Here is a 23,665-nt window from a genome sequence, read left to right on the forward strand (position 1 = left end):
TTATATTTTTAGTTGGTTAAAAGAAAGTAATTGATGTTTTCTAATAGTATCATTTATCTAGCAACCTTGCTCCACTCATATTAATATCAATAGTTTTTAAATTCTGTTGGATTTTCTATGTAGATAACCATATTACCTTCATATAATGCTAGTTGTTTTCTCTTTCCTTCCCATTCTTAAAACTTTTATTTTCTTGATTTATTTTATTTATCAGCATCTTCAATAGCAGTGACAGCACTCACCTTGCCTCTTGATCAGTATCAACAAGAATGTGATCAAGAGTTTTTGGTGTATACTCTTAACCAGGTAAAGGTTGATGACCTGATTCATTTCCTGTTATCAAGTTTTTTTTTAAAAAAAGACATATATTAACACTTATATCATGACTAGATATTTCCCTTAATTAAATGTGTTTCTTTCATTTTTTGAGATATTTGTGGAAATATCTCCTTTAGTCCATGAATGTGGTGAATTATCTTGATGTATATTCTAAAGTTAAGCCATCCTTGCATTCCTGGTATAAGTCACACTTAATCATGCTATTTTTAAAAGATACTGTTTATTTTGGTTAGCCAATATTTTATTTAGGTTTTTTTTCCCCTCTTTATTTTGATAAGTGAAGGGGACCTATGATAATATTTTCTTGTATTACAATTATCTGGATTTCCTTCTTTTTCTATTTTGTTCAACTTGTATGAACAAGGCTCTTTTCTTCCTTAAAAATTTGGTAGACTTCCTCTATAAAACCATGTGTACCTGTTTTACTTCCTTGTATTTTGATAGAAGTGGTGTGGTTGAGTGGGGAGTAGGAGTGGGAGGTGATTATTGGTGGATTATGATTGGGGACCTTTGATAACCATTTTATTTTCTTTAATGGTTAATGTTATATTCAAATTTTCTTTTGAACCCCCTTTTGTTATTTTTATTATATATTTATACATTAAATTTTAAAGCAATCATTTTTCATTATATTTATTTTTTTAAATTTCTATTGTATATGTTGCTGTTTTTCCTTTTTCATTACAAATTTTATTTGCTTTTTCTCTGTTTTACCTTGGGTTGTCTTGTCAGAACTTTACTGCAGTCTTTTAAAGGATCAGCTTTTTCCTTCCTTTCTTTGCCTTCCATTTCATTAATTTCTGTCCTTGTCTTTATTATTTAATTCCTTCTTAGGGCTGACTCTGTTAATTGTTCAATAAGTGAAAATTTAGTTACGAATAATTTTTTTATTTTAAAATTTCCTTATAAGTGAATTTAAAGGCATGGGTTTCTCTTTAAACTGTTTTAGTTGTATACTAGCACTTTCCATATTTAATATTTTTATTGTCATTCTGTTCAAAGAATGTTTTAGTTTCTCTTATGATTTCCTCTTTAACCTTTGTGTTATTTAATAGTAAGTTTTTACAAAGTTTTGTATGTGATATTTTTAGCTACCTTTAAAAATTGATTTGTAATTTAATCATGTTATAGAAAAATGGCAATTGTTTTATATTGATTCTTTGGAATTTATTGAGGCATTTTTGTAGATACAGTAGTTTTTATGTAATTAAAAGGATATGTAGTCTGTGTTGTATATGAATTTCTAGATCTCTGAACTAGTTCAAGCTTATTACTCATGCTTTGTTTTTTAGAATTTTATTTATGTCTTTGTTTATATTTTGTCTATTGGATTTATTTGTTACTCCCCAGGGTAATTTTAGGTATTAGTTTCCACATGTTAAGCCTATATCTTTAGATTCATATATGTTCACGGTTTTTGTATGTTTTTGGTACTAATATGTGACATCTTTCATTGTCACATTTTATGTTTTCACCTTTGAATTTTATATTGTCTTAATATTAAAAATTTAATAGATATCTCATTGCCCTCCAAAAAGGTTATGTTCTTTCTACTTCACTTGGCTTATACTATATGAGACTCCTTTTGTCCCCATATTCTCTAAAGAGACAAATTTTAGGCCTATGTATCCTAGCTTTCTGTCTTTATGGGTAGCTTGGGGAACTGGACCTGATACACAGTTCTGGCACTTTTAATCTTCCTTTTACTCACTGCCTATCATATTCTAACCGTAGGCTCCTTCATTGGATTATTTCAAATAGTGTCCTGACTGCATTAAAGGAGAGTACTTGGAAAACTTGACTTAATCACCTATTAAAATCACATTTTATTTTTTCTGTTGGGGTTGCCCCAGGATTCTGTCCTGGCCAGAGCTGTCCCAGCTTCTCATTCAGATGTGTCTTCCTTTGGAGCCTCCTGTGGGCAGCAAAATGTAGACTGGCTCCTGCTATAGTTACCATGCGCCAACTGTGGGCGTAAACATAGGCTCCTGTGGTCTTCTGCTTGCTGTAGATCTGGGGCCCACTCACCTCAGGCTTCAAGGAGGCAGAGGGCCAGGAAATGAACAGTTGACTCTCTGATCCTGCTGCCTTGTTCTTGGCTCTGTTTGTACACCCTAGTGCCTGAATACAGGGCCTGGTTTGGGGGGGTCTGGAGCACCACTGATTCTCACTGTTGACCCTGACCCGAGTGACTGTTGAATTCTGCTACACAACTGGTAAGCCGTCAGTGGGGTTTGCTGCTATTCTGAGGCCCTATATGACATCTTCTCCAGGGAGTTATAACCGTCAGGGAACTAATATCGTTTGCTTCCTGTGAGGTTCCTCTTAACATTCTTCTCAGCCTCTGTCTACCATTCTGTCACCCCACCTCCCACATGCTGACTTTGTGCTTTCATAAATAGCTAGGATCCTTGAACGACTTCTATAGAAGCTTAAAAGTAACATCCTTTTCTTCAAAGCACTTCCATATTATTATTTGATCCTCACAAAACCTCTTTCAGGTATGTAGGTTAGTACATTATCCTGATTTCACCAGTGAGGATAGAGAGACTGTGATTAAGTGGTTTGCCCATCCTCAGGTGCTTGGTTAATGCGCAACTGGTATTAGAACACACTTTGTTCTTGGTTGGTGATTTCATTCATTTTTTGGTTAATTTTCCCCCCATTCATTCATATACTCATACTGAGGGGCAGCAGAATGGAAAGAGCAAGGGTTTTGGAGACAGAAACACTTTGGTTTGAAACTTGATGACATTCCTTATTAGCTATGTGACCTTGGTCATATACTTAGCCTCTCAGAAGATGTTTTCTTATTTGTAATATAAGGTTATGACTTTCATGTAGTGTTCAATCGCATATAAACATTATAAATTACCTAGCAATAATAATGTCTGGCATATGGTAGGTTATAGGTAAAATGTTACTGTAAGTATATAATATATAAAATAGGTTATTCTTATAGGTTAAAAAAGGTCAAATATTGACAACTTTATAATGGTAGAAATTCAGTGGCTACTATTTATTGAACCCTTTCCTATTGTATATGAGGCCCTGCTAGACCCCAAAAACACAAATAGAAATGAGACAAGGCCTTCTTTGTGTTTCTGTATCTTTTACTAGGCTGTGGTTATGGAAAGTAGAGCCTGTGTTAGTTACATCATCAACACTAATAACAATGTTTGCTAGGTAGTAGGTGCTCAGTAAATGCTTTCTGAACTGAAAAGGTCCCTGCCCACTGGGAGATTACCAACTAGTTAAGATAAGAACACATATAATCATATAATTATAGTAAACTTCTACAGGTATTTAGGTAGACACATACAGGCTATGGTGAAGTAAAAATGAAACAATGCTCAATTCTACCAGGGGGTGGGTAAAGAGCAGCGGCAAGGAGGGGGCAAAGCTTCACAGAGCAGGTGCATTAAGATTAACCGTGGCCTGTCTGTGGAAGGGAGCAAAACCAATTTGCTTATCTTGAACTACATGCTTTCTCTCAACTAAGCCCCTTCTAATGTGTGAAATTGAGTTTGTATTCAAAGAAGCTTCTTTGTGTGTCTCACAGTCCCTCTGTTACTGGTATCTCCCATAATGTATTGCTTTGTAAAGTGCTTCGCTCTATTCTGAGTATAAAAGAGATGCCCAGGAAAACCAGATTCCATTCTTTGAGTGTCACACTAGGCATTGCATAACAAAGTGTAATATATTGTGTGAGAAGAAATAGAGGAACTCAAGAGATATTTTAAACAGAGTAAATAAAACATCAAAATGGGAGAGTGGAGAGTGCATTAAAGTTAATAAGCTGTCATGGCAGAGTGGACCGCTTTTCAGTGTGAAGGAGTCTGATTTAGTGACTGGCGACTAAATGATTAGAATCCCATCGGAATGAAGTTAGCCGCTGGTCTTGCCAAATTCGAAATCTTTTGGTTCTCCTTGGGAACCAGTCCTTGAAATTGAACAGATTATTATTATTATTTTGCCAGCAGCTCGCTGAGGTGCTGAACCCATTGGTCTTACTCTGACTATTTAGCGCTGCCCCATGGAGTGCCCTATAGAGCGCGCTCTGCTTGAAGCCAGGGGGACTCAGGCCCAGGCCCGCTGCTCCCCTGGGAAAGTCCATCCCCTGGGCTCCCGCGGCCCCTGCAGTCACCCCCGTCTCCGCGCAGACACACGGACCAGAAAACCGGCAGGAGTAAGCTTGGCCGAGGTGTCAACCACTGAGCTACTTGTCTTATTCGCAACAGAGAGACAAGGCGATCGATACAGGTCTCCTCCTTGGCAGCGTGGAGGGATGACTCCAACAGCAAGACTTCCAAGGTGTTTTCTGCCAAGAACTGGATTGGATTTTGTGCTTCCACAGCCACAAAATGTCCCCAGCATCTTACTCCCAAATCATTAATGCCCTTTGCAGTCGCCCTGCTCAGCCCGAACATCCTTCTCGCTCTTTATTCAACAGCATCATTGTTTTCTTTTGTTAGCTACATTCTCGAAGTTTTTAGATCCCTGATATCTTAATGGTTTTTTTTTGGAAACAAGCAGGAGGTATTAGGTGGCAATTTCATCCTTGATTACGCTCTCTCTCTGGAGAAGAATGAGAATTGCTGATTCTGGTTTTGGGTGCAGTTTGTAGAATATTTCCTCGGACTGTAAAGATGCTAAGTATATGTATTGGCTTGCTGGTATTTATTGACCTTGGGAACATTATGTAACTGTTTTAAGCTTCAGTTTCTCCATTTGAAAAATGGGGATAAAATGACTAATTTATAGGGTTCAGTGAGGACCAAAGAGACGCCATATGAGGAAATGCCTAACACAGTACACAGTGCATAATAGAGGTACAATAAATTATTATTTAAAACAAATCAAAACAACAGAAGCAGGACCAGTTCAATTTAAATAAGAGGAGCTCTTGGAAAACATTGAGAAATTACCATGCTTTATATAGAACTGTTTCCTCAGTCTAGTGCATAGTGTAACATTCAGGGGCTTATGTGGAAATAAAAACTAGGAGTTTGTTGCAGGTAAAAGGTGGTGAATTGTATGGAAATATGGAGCCAGTCATTTCAGGGAAGTCACTACTAAAGGATGCCATGGAAAATTTTTCAAAAGTGGCTCTAATATGCCCTGGCCAGGTGGCTCAGTTGGTTGGAACATTGTCCCATATACCAAAAGATTGCGGGTTCGATTCTCGGTCAGGTCACATACCTAGGTTACGAGTTCAGTCCCCAGTCACAGCGAGTACAGGAAGGACTCTCTCTCACCCTTCCTCACTCTCTTAAAAACAAAACAAAACAAAACAAAACAAAACAAAACAAAACAAAACAAAACAAAACAAAACAAAACAAACAAAAACCCCCACAAAACAAAAAAAACTTATCCTCCAGTGAAGATTAAAAAAAAGTGGTACCCTAGCTGGTTTGGCTCAGTTGTTAGAGTGTTGGCCCATGGACTGAAGGGCCCCGGGTTCAATTCTGGTCAAGGGGGCCCGTACCTCAGCTGGAGGCTCAGTCCCCGGCCCCAGTTGGGGCACATGTGGGAGGCAACCAATTGATGTCTCTCTCACACAGATGGTTCTCCCCCCCCCCCCTCGGGAAAAAGCAATGGAAAAAATATCCTTGGGTGAAGATTAAAAGAAAAAAGTGGCTCTAACTTTATGGCAGCTATCAGTAGTATTTGTTGAAACCACCATACTTTGATGCATAAACAAATCAAAATAAAACTATTCCTTATATTAATGGGTGAAGCAGTGTGATATAATGCAATGGAATGCAAATTGGCCTTCAAGTCAGAAGATCTAGATTCACATTTGTTTCACCTAAGTGGTTCATGGTTTTGGATTTCTTATTTTCTTTGAGCCTTAGCTTCAACATCTATAACATGGGGATAAGATTACCTTCCTTATTCCCTGCCCCCCACTGGTTTATTGTAAGGATCAATTGAGGTGCTTTTTAGAAGTACTGTCTATGTGTTGGTTGTTTTTTGATTTAGTATTACGAGCTAGATACTAAAAGGGTTGCTAAAGAATTTTCAGGCCCTTGTCTTTGAGGTGATCATGAACCAGAGGCAGCAAGAATGTGGGACTTACGTATCTGTAGCTCCCTGTATCTAGCTTATCCAGACCATGTTTTGTTGCTAGCCTCTGCTAAGCCCATTTTACTGCTCATTTTGCCTGGCCTATGCCATCCCCTCAGCCCAAGAGCAGCTCAAGGGTGGATTGTGGTAGGAGTGCCAAGGATCATGCAGCAACAGCAAGACCCCCTCTTGGAGACTCCTGCGTTTGTGCACTTGGCATTACTGCTTGGACCACTTGCATCCTCTTTGCCTCATTTGTCTCTGTCTTTGCTGCTAATGGCTGTAGCAATAGCACCTTTTATTTTTTTGCTCAAGGATTTCTGATGCTTTTGAAAGTTTTTCCCCCCCTCTCTCTCTGTTGAGCAAACACAAGAGATTATAAGAGACTTGGCTAAAGGATAGAAGTTGGGTTTGGTGACCAGTAGAGGCCTTCAACTTGCAGTATCCAGCCTCTTCAAAGACTGGTCATATAGTGTGCGTTGTATTTTAATCACTCTTGTCTTTGTGTTTTCAGGGAGTCGACGAGTTGAAGATGAAGCCCAGAGCAGAGTGCTGTTCTCCCAAGTTCTGGTTGGTGTTGGCTGTCCTGGCCGTGTCAGGCAGCAGAGCTCGTTCTCAGAAGAGCCCCCCCAGCATTGGCATTGCTGTCATCCTCGTGGGCACTTCAGACGAGGTGGCCATCAAGGATGCTCACGAGAAAGATGACTTCCATCATCTCTCCGTGGTGCCCCGTGTGGAGCTAGTAGCCATGAATGAGACTGATCCAAAGAGCATCATCACCCGTATCTGCGATCTCATGTCTGATCGGAAGATCCAGGGGGTGGTGTTTGCTGACGACACTGACCAGGAAGCCATCGCCCAGATCCTTGACTTCATTTCAGCCCAGACTCTCACCCCCATCCTGGGCATCCACGGGGGATCCTCTATGATAATGGCAGATAAGGTAAAAGGGGGCTGCAGTGAGAAGAGCCTGGTTGGTTTGAATTGAGAGCTTAATGATCCACTTGTTTTAGTGTAAAACTTAATTATAAAAGATGGAAGGTAGTAACCAGAATGCACTGAGTGAGTAGATAGACCAGGGATTAGTCTAATTTCGTGGAGATGAAAGGGAGGGAGAGAGGCTTCTTTCTAGACACTCATAGAGTTTTGCACAGCTTTGTGTGCCCATTTCTTTGTAAATGGATTCATTGAAATGACTAAGAGATACTGAAGCTCGTAGCTTTGTGATCCATTTTCTTCTAATACGCATATGAATAGCTCCTTCAAAGTTTTAAGATAAGGTGTGCTCCAATCTTCCTTGGTAGTACATACTGTTCACCCGCAGCAGTCTCAAGGATCTAAAATGAAAACTCCTTCGAGGCAGGTACTTTTTCTCTTTGAAGGTACAATTATCACAGAGAAGTACTTGCTAAGGTGTCCACACCCATCACACATTGGTCTGTGCATTTTGAATGGATTTTAATGCACAGAACCATTGCAGCTGCATTTCCCCATGCTTACATTTGAAGGCAGTGGTCCTTAATCTTGGCTGCACGTTAGGATCACCTGAAGAGCCTTAAGCACTACCAATGCCTGGCTCCTGCCCCCAGAGATTCTGATTATTGGCCGAGGGTATTGCCTGGGGCCTAGGATTTTTAAAAGCTCCCCAGAAGATTCTGGTGTGCAATTAAGGCCGAGAACCACTGTTTTCAGGCCTCAGATAAATCCTAGCCTCTCCTACATTAATATTAGTGGTCATATGACATTGTTCCCTGACATCGACGGTTCTTCTCTAACCACAGAAAATGTTTTGTTGTTTTGTTTGCACATTTGTTGTTTGCTTTGCACATTTTCTACTTATTCACTATTTTTCTTTGCTTGATTGCTTGTTTAGGTACAGCACTTCTCTCACTACGTATTGTCCTTCACAGTTATTTGTATCTCAGATTGATTCATTTCACAAATACAATATTTATTGTGGGGTTTTTTTTTAATCACTTTAGGTTTTTAAAATTGTTTCTACCTTGTCATTGTCATCTCATATTTCTTAACATCCTTTTCAAACAGCCATTAGTTTTTTACTGAAAAGACATGCTGTAGGGTTAATGATGTTTGCAAACACCTCAGCACCTAGCACAGACACCACACGCGTGCTCCTGGGCCGGTTGAGAACCATCACAGTGCAGAGCTTAACAGAGTGAAATAACCTTGCGTGATCGCTGTTGCCATCTGTCGGCAGCAGGCGGAGATGATGAGCATCTGTTCCGGAGCTTCCTTTATTCCATCCAGGAAAGGTCAAGTGGAAAGTACTAAGTGGAGAACTTCGGTAGCATATGAGAAAGACACTGAAAGGTAAAGATGTTAGACACAAATGCTGGCACGAGAAGCCCATGCTAAGGGAATGGAGATAAGCTTAAGCACAGTGGAAAATATAGACTAACTATGGCAAAACCTACTGAGTTTTTTGCTTTAGCTAGATTTTTTTTGGTTAACATTTTCCTTAGCAAATTATATTTTAGCAGTGGTATTTTGAGGGCACAATATGGCACTGAAAGATGCGAAGGTGAGTGAGCCAAATTTTTGAAACATAAATAAGTGCATATTTATTTTGAGAGCAAGACAGGTAAAAATGATTTTTTTTTTCTTATATGGGCTATTGTGCAACCTATGTTATCTTAGGTCCACCTCACGTCACCCCCAGCCCTACTATAAGTGGCTATTGGTTAAATCAGTTGGTTGCTTCTCTGTTGTGTCTCTTACAAATGCATAACAATAATATAAAAATATGAACTAAGATGCAGATCATGTGGGGAGATTGGGCACTTTTGTTCACGGATACATCCTAGGTGCTTTAGATTATCTACCATATGCCGGGCATGTAGTGCTTAGTATGCATGATTTTATTTAATACTCTTACAACCCAGTGAGCTAAGTGGTATTATTTATCTCCATTTGACAGGTGGGGAAACTGAGGCTCAGAGAGGTTAAATAACATATACAAAATGATATATGTAGCTAATAAGTTGCAGCCAGGACTTTAATGTTGGTTGCTCGCTCCAAAGGCCATGTGCTCTATTGCCTCTCAAGAAACTGGAGAGGCTGTTGGGGTCCTACATAACTTCCTATTCTCTACTTTCTCCTCTGTGGTGGATGCTATCTGACTAAATGTAATTTGCCCCTTGATCATAATGGCAATACTGGAATCTGACTAGAGGAGAGAATGAATGAGAATATGAACAGCATTTAGGGGTAGCACAGTTTCATAGAGGGCCCATTCATTGGCTACTCCTTCTAGGGGTAAAGGGAAGATTGAAGCCAGGGAGGTGGGTTCTTCCCAGGTCAGCGTAGTGAGATCCCCCTGATCTCTTTCCCCTAACCCCTCCTATTGTTGCAACCAACCCAAATACCCCATCTTGTCTTTTCTTCTCCACCATGAAAGGGAGATAGGCAATGATTTTTAGGCAGTTTCCTAAAATAGCCTAAATAATGTGTCACTTTTGACCTAAAAAGAAGAGCTTCTAAAAGGTAGGTGGGAAGAAGAAATGGAGGAAAGAAGGAGGTCCTGGTAACATGGAAGCCAGAAAGCTAAAGGCTCAGTCACAAGGGGTTAGATGCCTGAATGGGTAGCTGGTGGCTGCAGAGAAAGGAGCAGCAGGAACCACCAGGACTGGGAGGGCAGCAGGTCCACAATTCCAGGGAGCTGTGCACAGGAACGTTCACAGGGATTTGCATGAAGGCAAGTAAAAAGAATCTCCCAGATTTCAGAGAAATAAGCTTTTGGGTCAAGTTTCAAAAATAAAACACCTCAAATTCGAAGGCCAGTTTTTAAAAATAGAAGTTTATTTTTAAGCACCGTGACCACATTTTACAAACGTAGAATGAGGACACAGAGTTTGATGACCATGAATCAACTATGAGGCAACAGGACAAAACATTTGAAAATGGAACTGATGCAGAAATTCTAAGAAATACAGCTTCACTGTGTTTGAAGCGTAGTCTTTAAGGTATAGTTGTCATCTGAAAGATGATCAGTCAGCCTTCCATTTGGCTTTTCTCTTCTAGGAGATAGGTAATTGCCTCTTTATTTTAACTTAGTTTTTGCTTGTTTGTTTGTTTAGAATAGAATCTACTTATTAAGTGTGCTTGTGGAAGATTGCATGCAGGGATGAAGTCCCTGATTCAAGGAGTTGGTGATGGAAGAAAGAGCATGATTATAAAGATTTTTGACAAAAGTAGTGAGACACAGGCTCGGCATCTGGTCAAGTAGCATGTGCTCACTTTTTCTGTATATGTTGATTAATCAGGGCAAACGTTAATTAGCGCTCTGCTTTCTCAGTGAGGAAATGCACCTTCACCCATGGCCAAAAGAAGCATGGCGCCAGCAGAGTAGAGCTGTTCAAAGTTCAGAATTTGGAGTCAGAGTGGCTTTCAACCATCACTTCCCAGATGTGAGGATCTGGACTACTCACCAACCGCTCTAAACCTTGATTTCCTTGCCTGTATAATGGGGACAATAATATATTCATTATAGGGTTGTTGAAGAATAACTGAGATAATACATAGCAAGTGTTTCACTAAGTATCCAGCATAGCATTCAGCAGGCTAAGCTGAAGGTTGTATTGTGCAGTTTGAAGAAAGGGCGAAGGTTTCATGATACAGTCATTTCTGAACTGGAGACCGGTTACCTGCCTCCTGCAATGGCTGAGTGGTATGAGTGGGAGCCATGGTCTTGTCCCCTAAGGGCAGCTGAGGCTCATCAGTGATACAGCCACAGTTACCAAAAGGGCACGTTTAGTTAAAGAAGAGCTTTAATAAGGAAAGAACTGCCAGGCCCTTGTAATAAAAAGACTTTTACAATAGTAACAGAGACAGCTGAAAAATGTATGGGGTGATTTTTGGCAATTCCCCGCCTGAGTATAAGGAGTATATTTTATTTTTTCTTGTTATAATTACTTTTATACTTCCTGAGATCCTGGACTTAGGATGCCCATCTGAATCCAAATAATGAACTAAAGCTAGCTGTATTTCCATTTCTTTCCAGGCGGTTCCTTGCTGACTTGCTGAAATCTTTCTTGGCTTTTCAGATTTTAGCTCAGAGAGGTTAAGTAACTAATCTGGGATATCACAGTTTATCAGCAATGGGATGGGATTCCAACCCCAGAAATACCTATTTTGAAGCCTGTGCTTTCTATTTATTCAAGTTTGCCTCAAAAAGCATTTAACTAAGAATTACAAATCCTGAGTTGTAGACTCCATTCTTAAGAGCTTTGGAAATTGGGGCAAACAAATCACTGAAGCTAACTGATACTCAGTTTACAGTTTATAATATTTAAATTTTTTTTCTGCCCTACTCACTTTACAACATTTTGAAGAGAAAATGAAGTAAAATATGTGGAAAATTATGGAAAAGCACTGTGCAAACATATACTTTCGGTGAGAGAAATAAGGAATGGTAATAAGGAAAGGCAGGCTTATTGACAGTTCTTTTGTTACTGGCATTAGGACCAATGAAAGTGGCTTAGGCAGGAGATAGGAAGGAAAACAAGACATGGAAGTTACAGTAGGATCAGGCAAAACGATGTGAGGTCCATTTTTTAATGCTGCAAGAATGGAAGAGAGAAGGGTATGCTGAGTAAGAGTCAGGGCCTGGAAATAGATGGCTTGATGAGAGTGAAGAACAGTAGCTAAAATATGCATCATATTCCATACCTTGTTCCTCATTAAAGGACATGCTAAAATAATCTTACTCTGGAGGAATCTATTGCTCTTACTCTGGAATCTGTTGCTATGATTCTTTCTCACTTGCTTGGTTGAGACTTGATGCTTTGAATAGAGCCCTTATTTTCCTGTGCAGAGAGCCACATGTTGGAATCAAACTGGCCCCATCTTTTCCCCATCTCCCCACATCTCTCTCCCCACCCTTCCCCTCACGAACACCAAATGGCAAAGTGTTTGGAGAGAGATGAGCTAGCAGTAATGTGTGACACTGTAAATAGCCTATTGCCTTCCAGTTGCTCATGTGGGTTTCCACATCCAAAACAACCTTGAAACCAAGTTAGCTGTGCCACTCATACATTACTCTGTGCCTCTTTGCCAATTTTGGTGTCTTTTAGTTTTTCTTTCAGTTGTTTGTCACATGGTATTCCTTGGGACAGAGCAAACTGTGACATTTTGGCATTTCTTGATGAGGAGAGTTGAGATATAGAGGTGGGAAAGGCAAGAGAATATAGAAGCCAGTATAGTTGCCAACTTTGTGCCAGGCATGATGTCAATGACCATTTTAATTCTTAGGCAATGCTGTGAGGTAAGGAGTAGTATTTCTTTGGTTGATGGGGAAGCTAAATCAGAGAGTTTATGTACCCTGGCCAAAGTCACATAGCTAGAGAAATAGTGGGACTAGGATCTGATTCCAAGTATTTTTGACCTTAAAATTTTTTTGGTTGCCGTTAAACCTCCCAGTCCACACACTGAGGCAACCAGAAAAAGGCTAGGATAGAATGGCCTGCCTGGAGGTCAGTTCCTCCTCTCCCATTTCCCCCACTTTCTTGAACTAAGCTTTGGGGGAAGATGGGTGAGCAGTTCTCTCTAAAACACTGTGACATTGCAGTGATGCAGCCCTCAGGTCTATCTGAATTTCAGTCTTTCCACCTGATTCTGTGGAATGTGTTTCTTGTTGGCCAACATATCCTTTCTTTTAAAATTGGAGCTAAGGTTTGCTCTCAAAAGACTGGCCACTTGAAGTCCAGGTACAGTGTTAATGCTTTAAAAAAACTAAGGCCCCCAAAATTGCTTTAGGCATTCATAGAAATAAAGGCGCTCCTTGCTAGAAGGTAACACACGAGCCATCCTTTTTCAGACATCCTGCAGGAAGGCAGAGAAGTGTCTGCAGGAAGGTTGTGGCACCGTGCAAAGAACGTGTAGCCTGTGAAGCCAGTAGGTTTGAGCTGTGTGCATTCCTAGCCATGGGACATTAATTGTGCTTTTAAACACTTAGCCTCAAATTTTCGGTTCATGAGATGGGGACAGAATAAAACCTAGTTCGTTGTGAGCTGTATGAAGCACTGTCCCCAGTGCTGGGTAAACAGCAGGCCCTCAGGACTCACTATCTTGTATTTTCGTATACCAGCCATTACCTAAATCATTGAGGACAATGGGATGCTAATGCTTTCCTGTTGACTGAAAGAGAAGAGTTCGGGATGATAATACCTTTCATCTTAGGCCTGGTGGATAAACAGCAGCTCAGTGGGTTTTTCCTCTATGGTGATGCAATTACTGATTGTGACATGATCAGGACTTATCAAGATTTTCAAAGCAGAGGCATACAGTGATTTCAATAAATAGATACACATAGGATATAATGAAGATTAGTCAGGAGCAGTACCAAAGAAAGCATAGCAACATAAAATAGTGTTTGAATCCAGGGTCACTCATAGATTTGGAAGTGTTGATATATAAGAAAAAGTGAATTATTAAATGAGATATTAAAGGTACTAGTTAGAAAGTGGTACTATGTTGTAGGTACACGAAAGCAGTTAATTTATTAAATGTCACGAGTTAATTTTTAATAGATTACACAGATATTTTTGAAGAACTCCTTGGAATATGATTTCTACACCAAGAGTATATTTTCATTCCCCTTTCTGAGACTTCGGTGATTCTTTTGCCTTATTTATACTTGTTAGATTTACAGTGTATTCCAAATTATATTTTGATTTTATGGTTTAGAATAAAAAATTAGATTTTGTATTTTATTCAAAATTATATTTTTATTCTGTGATAGAATTAAAAAATATGGCATCAAAATTATATTTGAACACAGTGGTGCATATATTTTTTTGAATTAGTGTTTTGTGTTTCTTCAGATAAATTCCCAGAAGGGGAATCACTAGATCATAAGGGAGTTCCATTTTTAATTTTTTAAAAATATATCTTTATTGATTTCAGAGAGAGGAAGGGACAGAGAGAGAGATAGAAACATCAATGATGAGAGAGTCATTGGTCGGCTGCCTCCTGCACGCCCCCGGCTGGGGATGGAGCCCGCAACCCGGGCATGTGCCCTGACCGGGAATCGAACCCCGATCGCCTGAATCCTAGGTTGACGCTCAACCGCTGAGCCACGCCCGGCCAGGCCCATTTTTAATTTTTTGAGGTAACTCCATACCGCTTTCTACAGTGGCTGCACCAGTCTGCATTCTTTATGTTCATTGCAGCATTATTTACAGTAGCCAATATTTGGAAGCAGACCGAACGTCCATCAGTAGATGAGTGGATAAAAAAGCTGTGGCACATTTATACAATAGAATACTACTTGGCCGTAAAAAGGAAGGAAATCTTACCCTTTGCAAAAACACGGATGGACCTGGAGAGCATTATGCTAAGTGAAATAAGCCAGTCAGAGAAAGACATCTACCATGGTTTCTCTTCTTTGTGGAATCTAATGAACAAAATGAACCAACAAGCAAAATGTGACAGACTCATAGAGAGCAGGCTGACAGCTGTCGGGGAGGAGAGCTGAGTGGGGGTGGAGAGATTATAGCTAAAAAGAAATAAAAGAGAAAAAACTCACGGACAGGAACAACAATGTGGTGGGGGACGAGGAGATGTAGGGAGGGGAGGAGGGCATGGGGGGAATAACTGATGATGGACAGAGACTTGACTTGGAGTTGTGAACACACAATACAGTGTACAGATAGTGTTGTAGAATTGTGCACCCGAAACCTGTATTATTTTGTTAACCAGTGTCACCCCCAATATATTCAATAACAAGGAAAAAAATAAAACCTCAAAAAATTAGATTTGATTTTAAGGGTCCAGCATGCATGAGAGTAATATGAAAGCCAATTTTTATTTCTTTTTTTTTTTTTTGAGGACAAAAAGAGTTTATTGATGCAATTCTATTTCACAGGGACAAAAAAACCCCACCCAAATTATCATGGGCTGGTATGAGGTTACAATGAGAAAGAGAAGTAAAATTGATTGATCATTTACTTTTGTCAAGCTCTAAGCTAGTCCTTACATGAGCTTACTTTACATATGCTATTTCATTTAATTCTTTCGTTGAATTTACAAGCCATGTGTTTTGCCTCCATTTTACAGATGAGGAAATTGTAGATCAGAGAGGTTAAGTGTCTTGCCCAAGACCTTTAGGTGGTGATTCATTTACAGTGGCCTAAACAAAGAGGTGATTTATCTCAGAACAAGGCGCCTGGAGACAGACTGCTGGGGGTGGTTCAGTGAAGCAGTGATGTCAGGCTTGACCTCTGGGACTCTCTCGGCATTTTTGTCCTGGTTGCAATATTCTGCCCTAGCTCTAGGCATCCTGTCAACACTCAAAGAAGGAAAAGCCTGGGGGTGGGTAGTAGATCAGGAAAAGTCTTCCCCATATCCTTGATCCCTTGATCGCATGAGCCCAGTGTTAGTAGCCAACCCTGGGTAGGTGGGGGAAGGGGTGCGAGGCTTTCTGGTGGAGGTGGGAAGTGGGCAAGGGTTGGGGTCAGCTTTGGGGTTAGTCAGCAGTGTTTCTCAAAGAAAGTAAGTGATGGCTTGGGAATTCAACCAATATTCGTGCAATTCTAAATCCCAGACATCTCTCATCTGTCATTTGTCCTGACTCACACCAAAGCCTGCTTTTGTGCCCTTGGCCCAGTCTCCTCACATGTCCTCCAGAACTTGGACCTCAGTTCATCAGTTTTTTACTTTTTCCCCGTAATTGCCAATTTATGCCTCCCTGCTGGCATGTTCTCCCTAGCTTAGTGGTCCACAGGAGATGTTTAGAAATGTATTGGGGGAGTTTTTTTGTTCTCATACTGACTGGTTTTGCATGTGTGCCTGTGTGTGTGTGTGCTACTGGCACTTAGAACCTGAAGACCAGGCATGCTAAGTGGCCTGCAATGTGTGTGATAGTACTTAGCAGTCAAGAATAGTTTACCCGAAATACCAATTTGCCCTCATTGAACATGCTCAGGTCTCTCTCAGTGAATAAATGATAAAAGCTCTCCTTGACGCGGGTTCTCCCTCCTCTCTCTCCTTCTTTTCACAGTTCAGCTCCTTTAAAAGTAGCCTGGAATTGCCGCTTTCACTGCCCCTTCCCTCACTTTCTATAAAACGCCAAATCCAATGGACTTTTCAAGTCTTTCTTGACCTCCTGCAGCACTGAACACTGTTGACCCTTTTAGTGCTATTCCAGCAATTTTGATGACAAGAGTAATTATGTTTGTCACAAGTTGGGTGACAGTGGGAATGAGAAAGAGTGGAATTTAGAATATGGGTGGGTCATGGAAGTGGAAATGTCTAGTAAGCAGCTGGGTTTGGGGCTGGAGGAAAGAGGGTGATTTGGGCTGGAAATGTAGACGTGAGCCTCATTAGCAGGGAGAGGGTAGTCGAAGCAAGGAGGGTGGGTGAGGTGGCTCAGAGCTGACACGTGGGCTGAGGAGAAAAGTGTGTCAAGGACAAAACCTAATTTTTTATTCTAAGCCATAAAAGTCAAACCCCACCATTTGAGGGAGGGCCAGAGGAAGTGGAGACAATAAAGGAGCTAAGATGGAATTATTAGAGAGATAAGAAGAGAACCAGAAGAACAAGGAAAGGGGGGCATTTATAGAAACCAAGAGGGAGTTCTAGGAAGGGAGTAGGGAACCAGCCTGGGGTCCACCCAGACCACTCCTTTCCCCTCACAAGGGTCACCCACCCAGGAAGGAAGCCTCGTTAGCTCCCACCCCCACCCCCCTTGCACTCCCATGACCTCAGTGCTGCACTTCTTTTGTTTCTGCATGGCAGTTTACCTGTGTGTTTCTTTAGAAAATCAAGTCTGATTGCGACACTTTCACTGAAAACGCTGCACTGGCTTCCCACAGCTTGGAATATGACTTCCTCTTTGATCTGGTCCCAGGCCACCTCTCCAGGATTTTCTCTTAACTTCCCCGCCCTTGAACAGCAATGTCAAGTCACACAAAGTTATTTACAGCTCCCTGAATGGTCCTGGCCGTTTTATATCCTGTGATTTTGTGTGTGCTACTTCCTCTCCTTAGAATATCCTCTCTTGTCCACCCACAAGCACCTACTCTCTTTTGGAGAGAGGTCATGGCACTTCCGTGAAACCTTTTCTGACTCTCATCGTCACAGAATTTATCTTCCTTCCTCCCTCCCTCCCTCCCTCCCTCTCTCTCTCTCTCTCTTTCTCTCTTTCTCTCTCTTTTCCTCCCTCCCTCCCTCCCTCCTTCCTTTCTCTCTCTCTCTCCCTCTCTTTCTTTCTTTCTTTCTTTCTTTCTTTCTTTCTTTCTTTCTTTCTTTCTTTCTTTCTTTCTTTCTTTCTTTCTTTCTTTCTTTCTTTCTTTCTTTCTTTCTTTCTTTCTTTCTTTCTTTCTTTCTTTCTTTCTTTCTTTCTTTCTTTTCTCTTTCTATGTTTGCACTTCACCTGTGCCCTACTTATGCTTTTATTGTAATTGTCTTGTTTACCTATCTGTCTCACTTGGTATTCAATAGACTCATTATGGGCCAGGGCGATGATTTACTGATTTTTCTGTTACCATCACATACCGTAGTATTGGGAGCATAGTAATAGCTAACTTTTATTAAACAATTAACAATTATTCAACTGTGCTCTCTCTATAAACACAGTAAGCTAAATGTTACCCCCCCACCAAAAAAAAAAAAAAAAGATATGTCTATGTCCCAACTCCTAGAACCTGTGAATGTGACCTTATTTGGAAAAAGGGTCTTTGAAGATGGAATTAAGTTAAGGATCTTAAGATGAGATCATCTTGGATTAGCTGGGTGGGCCTTAAATCCAATGACAAATGTCCTTATGGTAGATAGAACAGTAGGCACCCTGCCCCTATGGCTCAGTTGGTTGGAGCATTGTCCCATGCGCAAAGAAGCTTCAAGTTTGATTCCCGGTCAGGGCGCATACCTGGGCTGCGTACTGGAGGCAGCCGATTGATGTTTCTCTCATACATCAATGTTTTTCTCTCTCTCCCTTCCTCTCTCTAAACATATCCTTGGGTGATGATTAAAAAAAGAGAGGGAGAGATCGAAGAGGAGAAGACATAAAGAAGTCCTTATAAAGAGAGGCAGAGGAAGCCACCAAAAGCTAGAAGAAGCAATGAAAGATTGTCCCTTAGAGGTTTTAGAGGGAACGTGACCTACCAACCTTGATTTCAGGCTTCTGACCTCGAGAACTGTGAGATAATATACTTCTGTTGTATGAAGCCACCACGTGTGTGGCAATTTGCTATGGCAGCCCTAGGAAAGTAATACACACACCACAGTTAAGAGGAGGATCTCTGGGATCTCACTGCCTAGGTTGTTTCCGGGATCCACCATTTACTGTGTGTCCTTTGGCAAATTACTTAACTTCTCTGAGCCTTAGGTTCCTCATCTATAAGGTAGTGATAAAAGTTGATTCTTTCTTAAGGTTATTAAGTAAAGTTATTAAAAGTGCATAGGAAAGACCTGGCAGAGAGTAGGAATCAGTAAGTGTGCGCCTGTCTGTGGGAGGTATTCAGTAGGTTTCCACTGGATGAATGAATGAGCGAGGAGGGTGATGTAAAAAGAAACACAAGCTGTCAACAATAGGATCTAAAGTCCCCGGGTTCTGTGGTACTTGGGCATGCTCTTTGGGAGCTCTCTCCAAAGGTGGCACTCTGACATTCTCATCCCTCCCAGGCCTGGGACATGCTGAGAGGTGAGGTGTTAATGTTCTGCTAATGTTCTGTGTAGCTGTCCTACCACTGAGGCCTTGGTGGAACTACCAGGCAGTGAAGTCTGTCTTTAGGGCTAGTTCTTCGCTTTCTGCACTTTTCTCTCCTTGTTTTGTTTTTGATTCTTTGTTTTGTGTGCATATGCATGTGTATGTGTGTGTTCACATGTCGTTGTTGGTACTTCTCTCCTTTCCAGTGCCCAGGATGGTGCCTCTCACCTGAGGCTGCCCCCCGATCCAGAGCCCTCATGTTGTCAGGGTATCCTTCTTATTTGCTCTCAACTCAGAACTCCTGCTTGTTTTCCTTTTAGCTCCTTTCATTCTGTACTTTTCAGAGTTCTTGTCACCACCAAAATTAATCATAATAGGTTATTTACCAGCTGTCTGTCCCACTAGACTACAAGTTTCATAAGGGCAGGGACTATGTCTTTTTCATTTTTGTACTCCCAGATCCTGGCATATAGCTAAGCACATAGTGAGCCCTTAATACATATTTATTAAATGTGTGGATGGATTAATTATTCCAGGGCAGCAGGTGTCAGTTGCAATTAAGAGTAAAGTATTTTAATCTCAAATAAAATGGATGGTAGGATTCCTCTCTGGTTATAGGCACATACATTCCTTATCTCTAGGCTTCTGCCCTCATAACCTTTTCCTTCTGCACCCCTGCCCGATACCAGCAATCAGCAACTTGACACTCATCTCGTTGCAACGCTCATGTATACTTTCTAGCAGGCAGACGTGGCCAAGGGGCTAGCTCACGTTAGGAGTGCAGCCTGAGGTAGCAGGACACAATTTCTTTCATGCAAAGCACTCGGGGGCCAGTGATAATCTCGACTTTATTAGCCTTCTTTCAAAGGAGGAAGCAGAAATAAAGGTGTTTTGTTTTGTTTTTAAAGTTTCAAAAGACAAAATATGCAAATTATCTGACATGCTAATCAGCAAGATATTACCAACTAACTTAATCAATGCAATGAAGTTTCCAGAGGTAGTAGCAAGAGATTTTGAAACTTTCTGTGGCAAACAATATTCTTTCTCATTTACTTATTCATTTATTCAAAAAATATTTATTATACATGTCCTGGGTGTCAGGAACTGCGTAAGGCCCTGGAGATTTAGTCAATGTAAGAGGCATGTCCTCGTGGTGCCTTGACTGACAACACAGGAACATAAATTAAACAATATTATTTGAGGTGGTGGTAAATGCTTTACTAAAAAGAGCAGGAAGGCGTGTTGTGCACTCTAAGGAAGGGCTGTTGGGACAGTCTCAGAGGAGGTAGCACTTGAGATTTGTTTGATGAGAAGGATGATGATGTGTGAAGACCTGAAGAGCAGCAGCATTTTGGCAGAGAAAACAGCAGATGTGAAGGCCTTGAATATATGTTTTTTTGTTTGTTTTTGATGAGTAGTAGGAAGTTCAGTAGAGTTGGAAGGTGGTGGGCAATGTGGGCAATGACAGAAAGTAAGGTGGAAAGGTACTCTAGGGCAGATCAGGTGGGACCTGAGAGTCTTGCACAGAGTTGGATATTTTAAAATTTCATCCTAGAAGGGAATGATGTAACTTGATTTAGCATATTTTTAGATGGCAGCAGTTAGTACAGTGGATGGAATATATACCTTGGAGCCATTTTGACTCTTGGCTCCACCTTTCAGAAGCTGGGTGACCTCTTGCCATGTTGTGTGACTTGTGTGGTCTGTTTTTTCCTCGTGTCTATGATGGGGTTAATACACACCAACCTTGAAGCACTATTATGAGATCAAATGAAATAACCTTTAAGGGACTCATTACTCTTTCAGGCACATACCTGGTTTTGAGTACATGGCTGCTATTGTTATTTCTAGTAGTATTGAAATACAGATTCCTCTTGAATCAGGCATCATTTCCTTTTGCTATGTCTATGAACTATACAATGTTTAAATTTTGTTGTTTTTACAAAATTTGTTTATAAACTGAAAACAAATTAGCAAAGCAATATAGGAAGGTAGAAACAATATGATTGGCATTATTCTAACTAAATAGCTGCCTCTCCTTTTGAGTTCTTGGAATTCCCATGTACTAGTCCTATGGCCAGTTCCTAGACTTCTGTCTACGTAGTGGCAGCCTGTTACGATTTCCCCTCTTTCCAAATGGGGGTGATGGCGTTGAGAAGATGGCACAGGGATAAGATTTTGGGGTGAGGGGCGTGGGCATTGACAGTGGGAGGTAGTGGAATGGCACAGCCAGCGTGTAGCGTGCCTTGGACTGAAGATCCCTGGCACCCCCCAGGTCCTCGTGGCCTGCCATCATGTGTCTTGATGTATTCTGTTGCCTTGACAACATGTGGCCCAGAGCTGTAGCGAGCAGCAGCCTTCAACCTTTCAGTATCACGTTGCCAGGACAACAGACTCCACGGGAAGCCAGGCTTCACTGTGGCCCGTCCACGCGGGCTGTGTGTGCTGTGGCCGCCCGCCCCCTCCTGCTCCGTCTGCTTATCGGCATCCCCACTGCCTTCCAGCGGCATTCTTTCTTCTTTTGCCTTCATAGGTCCATTTCGGTATAATACTTTCAGCTCCCTCCAACCCCTTTGCCTTTCATTCCTTTACCATTCCAATGTTCTCATTGCTTGGGCAAAAGCAAATATTGTAAATTCTCAAAAAATAAAGCTGCATGAGATAATAAGTTGAGGGGTGATAAGAATGAAGGGGTTTGAAAACATCAAGAAAGGGGGAAATGAGCTTGATATAGTTTCTATAGTTGGGTTGTATGGTAGTGGTTCTTAAATTGAGTGGACCTTAGAATTGACAGTGGAGTTTAAAATTTTTATTTAAAAAAATATACACACATATATATATATATGTATATCTATATATTGATATATCTCTATATATCTCCTCTGGTCCCATTCCCAAGGATTCTGATTTCATAGGTTTGGAGTAAAGCCCCAGTACTTGCTGTTTTCACAGAGTTCCCGCAAGGGATTCTGAGGATCTATCTGTTGGGCTTTCTTTTTATGGTCCCCGATGCACTGTACTCATGTGGCTGCTTAATAATGATTGAGAAGGAGAAAAGGAGTAGGAGAAAGATGGGAAGAAGCTAAATGCCATGATGAGGAGGAGAGCGAAGGAAAACAGAAGGGAGGGGGCAGTGCGACAGTGACAAGTAGAGGCCGTAGAATTGGAGATGAGCACAATCAACCATCAGATGTTAGCTTCAAGGACCGTCTTGCCTCTGACTTTCAGTTGGATGCAGGATAAGAGTTGGTCTAGAATCAGTTAACATGCTCTTCTGGGTGTCTTTTCAATCCTGAATTTTTCCTAGTTACTGAGAGATCAGGGCAGGCTAGATCTGGAATTCCAGAATTAGTCAGGTCCATTCTATTACCCTCTTAAAAAAACGCAAGTGCCCTCTACGTGTTAGTGCTACACTTTATGTGGGATATTGCTTTACCTGCCTTTAGCCAGTGTAACTCTCGAAGGAGTCCAGGATGCAGGCAGTAGGGGTATTATCTCCTTTTACAGATGAAGAAGCTGAGGATTGAAAAGGAAAGTAACTGGCCACATTCTTGCTGTTGGGACCCCTTGTGTGATGACAATAACACCCATGGACCTCAGCAGTATGCTGTGCTTTCTCTTGATCACTTTCATTTTCACAGTCTTCTTGGGACATCTTGCTTAGCCTGGGAAGGGAATAGCCCAACTGTCCAAACAGCAGCCAGCTGGACTTGAGTGAAGTGGATTCCCCCTCCCCCAGTGGATCTTGAGTAGGACCTAAATATTCAGCACAAGAGAACAGCTCTGAAGGACAAAAGAGAGTGAGATGAGAGACAAGAAGTGAAAAGGGAAAGAGCATTTGAAGAGGACACATGGGGGTGAGCAAAACTGCGGGGCTGATTCCCAGTCTGGTGGGGCCTGGACTGAAGCTGCACAGAAGCTCCAGTTCCTTCCCCAGGTCCAAGAGTGGACCTGACCCCCTCAAGCTCCCCCCCACTTTCAGGTGGATGCCCTGGGATTTGTCTCCTGGATCAGATCAAACTCTTCAGTCACATTTCTGGGATTAGGGAGATATTTTTTTCTAGCTTATTGTATATCAGGAGAAGGTGAAATCAGTTATACGTCAATCCAAGATTCCATCTCAGAAGATGAGAAGTTGACAAAGAAGGAATAGTATCTTTGCCTCACTGTCCTGGGTGACTGTAGCTCTGGGAATACACTGTCTCTTCCTACTTCCTGAATAGTCAGCTGTAACTGTCGTTGCCGTGACCACCTAGAGGTGGTACCCAAAAGCTGCTTCAACTGGCCTCTTCCTCAGCCCCATACCCCTGTTGTTGCTGGACCTTCAGCACCTACTCTCCCTGTCAGTTTCCCCAGTGACCAGATGATCAGAGAACTGTTTTTTTGTGCAAGCAGGTATTCAGGTGTGAAAGTTTTCCATGTCAGGGTAGAGGGACAGATATCTGGATGGCCTGGGGCAATGCATGTGAGAGGCAACTTTATCTTGCAGTGTGAGAGCCCTTTCAAAGGAAGAAGGCCCCTCTGTCTCCTCCTCATGATTGGGACAGCACAGAGCACACAAGGCACACTCGGTACATATTTGTTGGTAAT

General features: G+C 41.3%; 1 protein-coding gene across 1 annotated transcript in view; it reads left to right on the plus strand.

Moving 5' to 3' along the window:
• GRIN2B (glutamate ionotropic receptor NMDA type subunit 2B) overlaps positions 1–23,665 on the plus strand; it is a 394,378-nt gene that overhangs the window by 107,754 nt on the left and 262,959 nt on the right. The window contains exon 3 of the mRNA XM_087814778.1: positions 6,923–7,351. Within this exon, the coding sequence (XP_087670904.1) occupies positions 6,941–7,351 (411 nt within the window). The 5' untranslated portion in view covers positions 6,923–6,940. The remainder of the gene's footprint in view (positions 1–6,922; positions 7,352–23,665) is intronic.

Source organism: Miniopterus natalensis, chromosome 2 (assembly GCF_054644295.1).
Source record: "Miniopterus natalensis isolate mMinNat1 chromosome 2, mMinNat1.hap1, whole genome shotgun sequence".
In the NCBI taxonomy this organism is placed as follows: Eukaryota; Metazoa; Chordata; class Mammalia; order Chiroptera; family Miniopteridae; genus Miniopterus; species Miniopterus natalensis.